The 5,943-nt window shown below is 40.3% G+C and overlaps 1 protein-coding gene and 1 long non-coding RNA gene across 5 annotated transcripts in view; one reads left to right on the top strand and one right to left on the bottom strand.

The window, feature by feature from the left end:
• Positions 1–3,160, bottom strand: part of LOC116703865 (uncharacterized) — a 13,100-nt gene extending 9,940 nt beyond the window's left edge. The window contains exon 1 of the long non-coding RNA XR_004335530.1: positions 3,150–3,160. This is a non-coding gene — a long non-coding RNA (uncharacterized LOC116703865). The remainder of the gene's footprint in view (positions 1–3,149) is intronic.
• Positions 1–5,943, top strand: part of srek1 (splicing regulatory glutamine/lysine-rich protein 1) — a 12,830-nt gene that overhangs the window by 3,045 nt on the left and 3,842 nt on the right. For 3 of the 4 annotated variants that reach the window (XM_032538848.1, XM_032538851.1, XM_032538850.1), the window contains 7 exons: positions 631–777; positions 1,421–1,599; positions 1,794–1,924; positions 2,008–2,116; positions 2,227–2,334; positions 3,441–3,512; positions 4,101–4,215. In XM_032538848.1, the coding sequence (XP_032394739.1) occupies positions 631–777; positions 1,421–1,599; positions 1,794–1,924; positions 2,008–2,116; positions 2,227–2,334; positions 3,441–3,512; positions 4,101–4,215 (861 nt within the window). The remainder of the gene's footprint in view (positions 1–630; positions 778–1,420; positions 1,600–1,793; positions 1,925–2,007; positions 2,117–2,226; positions 2,335–3,440; positions 3,513–4,100; positions 4,216–5,943) is intronic. The other variant, XM_032538849.1, reaches the window with a different exon arrangement.

The following is a 5,943-nucleotide window of genomic DNA, read 5'->3' as shown; positions in this document are numbered from 1 at the left end:
ACTTCCGTGACAAACGTGCATCACTTTTAACTCACGTTATAATGCTCACCTAGCTGCTAGCATGGCACACCCTCATACTCTGCTTCTGAATGGCTTGTAGTGCTGACTTAGCTACTGCGCTACTGCGCATGTGTGATTCCCAACAAAGATGGAATAAAAGTGAGATACCTCACTCTGTAGCTAAAACAGAGAGCTCAACAGACAGGGTGAACAGAGGAGCTGAAGCAATGTACAGTACAACAAAAATATGCTATTTTTTGAAAATTAAACTATGTAAACATATAACTTCTAAATACATTTATGAACCTGAAAATGAGCATAATATGAGCACTTTAAATCTGTTTCAAGTTAATTAAAAAAAAACGCGGATGCTATTGACAGTTGCTTGGCTATTTAAAAATAGCAGGTTTGTGCAGGATGTTCCGTGTCCCGCTAGTAGATGGTTCTCTCTGACCAGTAGTGGTCTGCACTGTCCTTTTTATTATTGGCTCAACACACAAAACAAAGGACTGGGTACTATCCACAACTTTTTTTAATAAAAAGTTAACTGTGTAGAGCCGTGCTGTTTCATTCAGTGGAAATGCAACATTAGTAAAACTGTGTGTGCATGTGTGTGTTTTACACCTGCAGCTGAACCTTCCCACGGTGAATCGGCTGTCGTCTGCTCTGGATCCCACAGCATCGTTGCTCTCCCAGCCCCCCCTCATGGGAAACGTGGATCCGTCAAAAGTCGATGAGATCAGGAGGACCGTTTATGTCGGCAACTTGAACTCACAGGTAACGATGTCAAATCTGTGTTTACACTTAATATAGTGAGTATTTACAGTGGCACGGTGGAGTATGTGTCTGTTGCACATGTTAGTGTGGCTCGTGTGTGTTTTTATTTAGTTTTCGGACAATAGAGGTATAAGATATATCAAGCTGTAGGTAGTACACAAGAAATATTTGTTCACAGGATTAATTGTTCTCAATTTATTAATAAGAAACAATAGGACAAATATAGAATATCACCAGACTTATCTTTTAATTAGCAACTATCTTTTTTTATTTTCCAGCAATCATTTCCCTCAGTCATATTGTATTGTAACATGTCTTATTTCCGCCTCATTCTTTACCTGTTCATAAGTATTTGTGACAGATGTGATCAAATTATAGTTTCAACTAATAATGGTTAGAGGAAATAATTTGCTCATAAGCTCTTTGTGACAGCTAGAAAACATAAAAACAATCTTTTTTTTGTTGTTGGACCATTTAACGTTGATGTAGGATAGTTAATTCTCCACCTGATTGATATAGGCCCAAGAGAATTAATATAAATTACAACTCAAACGTGTTGTGGACAGTCAGACAGTCTCAAAGCTTTACATTCTGTAGTTGCAAATTTGTTGTCATTCAGTCTAGTTTATCTTTCTTTCTGCAGACCACCACTGCAGACCAACTGTTGGAGTTCTTCAAGCAGGTGGGAGATGTGAAGTTTGTGCGAATGGCTGGCGATGAGACTCAGCCGACACGCTTTGCCTTTGTAGAGTTTGTTGAGCAGGATTCTGTCGTCAGAGCCCTGACCTTCAATGGAATCATGTTCGGAGACCGACCCCTGAAGTATGTATTTTTTTTTAAAGACCATACTACAGAGCAGTACGATCCACGGCAGACATTATAACATATAAAAAAATGTAATTTATTTACTCAAAATGTAGTTCTCAAAGAAACAGACTTAAAATGACACTAATCGTGACAAAGAAAAAAATACCTGTTAGTGATTTGTCAGTTGATATTTTATTTATGTCTTTCAGGGTTAATCATTCCAATAACGCCATAGTAAAACCCCCAGAGATGACGCCGCAGGCTGCTGCTAAGGAGCTAGAAAGTGTGATGAAGAGGGTGAGAGAAGCCCAGAATACCATTGCTGCTGCCATAGAACCAGGTACAACATTTAGATTTTCTGCATGTATCAAGTTTTAGATTAAAGAAGTTGTTCTGATGCTGAGGCTGCTGCTCTTCCTCTAGCGGACATAAAGAAGCTTTCTTCCAGTCGGTCTATAAGGTCACGCCGGTCAGCCTCGCGGTCACGCTCCCACTCGAGAACGCGCAGGAAAAGGTCCCGTTCGAAACACAGGTGCCCAGCTAATACTCAGAGCTTTTCTCAGAGTTTTCACTTGCACAAAGTTGTGATCATATGATTGTGATTTCCAGTCAGTGACTTTTTTTCTCTCCGTCCTGTTTAAGCAGACCGGCGCCAAAGTTGTGTCCGAGGAATGACTCCCACAATTCCCGAAGCAGCCACAAGAGGCGTTCTCGCTCCAGAGACAAGAGACGCAGTCGTAGCCGCTCTAGGTATGTTGGAAACAAATGACATATAAGAAGTGTTGGTCAGAAACGCATTGCTTAGTAATATATTACTGTAACATTATTACTTTCTATAGTAACAAGTAGTAGAGGGGGTTTCAATTTCCAAAACAAAACAGTAATATTACAGTTACTAATCCAAGTAACGCTGTGTTGTTGCATTACCCAAACGTGATTTATTTTTTGTCCAAGTCGTCTCTCTTACTTTCAACAGCTGGAAGTATGTCATAATATAAAGGCTTTGATCCAAGTGGGAACATCGATGCCATTTAGCATGTGAATGTTAGCAGAGCAGCGTCCCCTTTCTCGCAGAGTGCACGCAGGCAGAGCGAGTTACTATACTGTAGTCATGGGAATCTGCGTTGCCAGGTCCTTTTCATGATGTAAGCCTATGTGAAACAAAAAAAAATAGTTTGCCTGATTGTTGACTCCTACTGTAAGATGAATTATTGTTCCAAGAAAGTAGAATGAGTTCTGAAGGAGCTGAAATGTTGTGCGTTTGTTTTGGGGCCGCAAAACTAATACAGTAATGTAACTAATTACTTTTGATACTAAGTCAAAAGCAACCTAATATCATTACTTTTTTAAGGAGTAATTAGTAAAGAGTTATATATTGCACTTGCCCAACACTGCATATAAGGCATCAATTTCCAAATTTATTTTACAACCAAATGGTGGTCAGACGTCTTGCTGGATGTCAATCAAGAAGCACAATCTGCTGCTGTAGGTTAATTGAAAATATTGCAGTGCTTCAATAATTCAGTTAATCACATGAGGTATCATCAAAACTAAATCTTATCCACTCTGGTGATATCCCTGTCCTGAGCAGTAGGATTCACCAGGTACTTGAGTCTAGTAGCTGCCTGGATTTGGCTCCTGTTGTGCTGCATAATTGGGGGGGAAATTTATCTTATTATCTTAAAAAATAATTTGAATACAATAAGGTGTACATTTATGGATTTTTATCACTTTTCTGACCCATTTATGATTTTGTGTCCTTAATGCATGTACTCTCAAACTGCTGTTTTTTATTTGTAAGGAGCTCATATTGTCTCCACAAAAGGTACCTAATCCAGTTAATGTGGTGTTATCAGGGCTCACAGGAGGAAGAGTAGGGATCGGTCCTGGAGCCCACGTAGGAAAGTCAGATCACCCTCACCAAAAAGGTAAGTCCATCAATTCTTATCGTCTTAAACTGTTTTGAGATGTTCAGTCTCTTATGTTTGTGCCATGTCTGTCCCATGTCTTCTGGGTGGATTTACAACCATGTGTGGACAATACATATCAGTGATTTTGTAGTCTCGCATTGCCAGCGTGTCCACACGCTGCGAAGCAGAGGAAAATCTGGCTACTCCACATAATATTCCGAAATGGGAGAAAAACGTGCTCTGGTTTATTGACATTTCTTTCACCCAATCACAATTGTCATGGGCGGTGCTAAGCTCTGCACAGAACCACTGCAAAATAGTTGTACAAGAGAAAACTCAGATTGGACAGATAGCCTAGCTAGTGGTCTCAATTTACCCTGCAGAGGTCCGAGGAGCAGTCAACAATAGTCCTCATAAATCTACCAAATTTAAAATTTCAAAACAAAAGCAGAAGGAAACATATATGCAGCCTGCGCAATTTCCTACGGCACCGGAGCAATCCTGGAAGTGGAATGTCAAGGATATAGAATACTGATTTTGTGACTGCAAGATTGTGATTGTTTTTTTGTTGGTTTGTTTGTGTTGGTTTCTTTTGGTTTCTTTTAGAGGTAAGAAAGACAAGAGGAGGGAGCGCAGCAGAGAAAGAAAGGGCCGCTCAACATCCAAGAAGAGGAGCCGCAAGGACGAGGACAGGCTAAAGAGCAGGGCCAAGCCAATGAAGGTAATAATAAAGCTTACACTTTCCAACACCTCCCTGAAATAACACTCTCCTGTTTAGATATTCTCTGTTACCAGAATCTGCTGATCAATTCCTCCTGGTTGAGCAGGCAAATAAAGCTGTTGTACTACTGATAATTTAATGAGCTCACTACATGTTTCTGTCTCACTAAAACATGCTGCAGGTGTGAGGGGAATAATTCAGGGCGTTTTACAGTAGCCGCAGCCGAGCTGGCGTGTGCAAATGTGACATCATGAGAGCGTAACTGTTTATACTCCCAACACTAGTGGTGGCAACACTAGTTGCAGTCTTCTTCTGAACAGAGGTGGCGCTAATGAGCAAAGGCTACCGGACCTGAAGGAAAAGAAAAAGGTAAAAAAAAAGGCAGAACAGGCAGCAGCATTGCCGTCAATGCTTCGATTTGATTTGATGATCTACTTCGTTGGTAGAGCAAGCCTTTCATTCAGCATAAAAGAACTCATCTTAACCCAGTAGATTTAAAAGAGAGACTTGCAGCCATTCTGAGAGTCCTCGTTCAGGCTTCCTGTTTCCGTTTTGTCGCGCGCTGCTTAAGAAAAATAGAGTGGTGCCCACCATCTGGACATGCACTCAAAATCCCGGCTTGCCAGTAAGATCTACGTCACACTGGCGCGCGGACATTTAGATGCGTGGACTGTAACGACTCTTAGGGTCTGTTCCGCTGCATGTCTGCAAATCTCTGCTTTCCTGTCCTCAACAGATCCCCCTGCGGTAAAGTTTCTTTTGTGAATGTTTTCACACTCTAACTGGAGTATCAAACCACATGAACACTGACCTACTTTTTAAAGTTTACCATAAAGATCACACAAAGGTGCCAGCCGTGAGATAAAAGGTGACCCATTTTAGACTTATCACACTCCATCTTTGCTGTTGATAACAATCAGAACATTTGTTCTACAAAAGCCAACTGGGTAAGTGTTAAGAGTAAGTGCAAAATGCTTGTTTTTTGCACTGGTGAGTGCACAGTCTTGGCGTGGTCTTCATTTTTTTTTTTAATAGAAACAGAATGATGGAAATTGAGGGCAGCATATGTACAACCTCATCTGCGGTTCTGTGTGATTGACTCTTCGGCTGTCTGCAGGCAGGCAGGGTTTTGTGACTGAACTTTGACCAGAACACACACTTTTTTTATTTCTTGTACTGTAGCATGTACATACTTTTTATATTTTTAAAGTTTAGAATTGTAGATTCTTTAGCTGTAGCGTCACTATCCGGACGATTAGCACACAAATCCCACTGATTGTGTTCAGCATGGGACTGTAAAACACTGGGGTCCCCACAGCTTCACTGCTCGGCCTCTAATGATGAGTGGGAAGTGAAACAAAACAAATCTAAAGATAAGAAAAAGCAGGAACCATGTGCACATGACAATTTTGAAAATACGGAAGGCAAGTTGAAAACAAAATATGACTAGGCACTATCATTGCTTTTATGTAGAGTATGGTCTAGGCCTGCACGAGTAATCATTACAAAATCACAATCTCAATTCACCTATTCACGATTTAATTTTTAAATAATTTTGATTTTTTTTTTCTTTCTTTTTTAATGACTTTGATTCTCATTTAATTTTACGAGCTGACTGCATCACAAACGCTACTCCTTTCTTCCGTGAGTTTTAAATATTGACTGTATAAAATTTTAAAAGGTTTTAAAGCACTCCTAAGCGCTGCAGTGCTCTCCCTTCTCTTCATT

Source organism: Etheostoma spectabile, chromosome 16 (genome assembly GCF_008692095.1).
Source record: "Etheostoma spectabile isolate EspeVRDwgs_2016 chromosome 16, UIUC_Espe_1.0, whole genome shotgun sequence".
Taxonomy (NCBI): domain Eukaryota; kingdom Metazoa; phylum Chordata; class Actinopteri; order Perciformes; family Percidae; genus Etheostoma; species Etheostoma spectabile.
The sequence above is the reverse complement of the archived record's forward strand: the minus strand, read 5'-3'. Positions and strand labels throughout refer to the sequence as shown.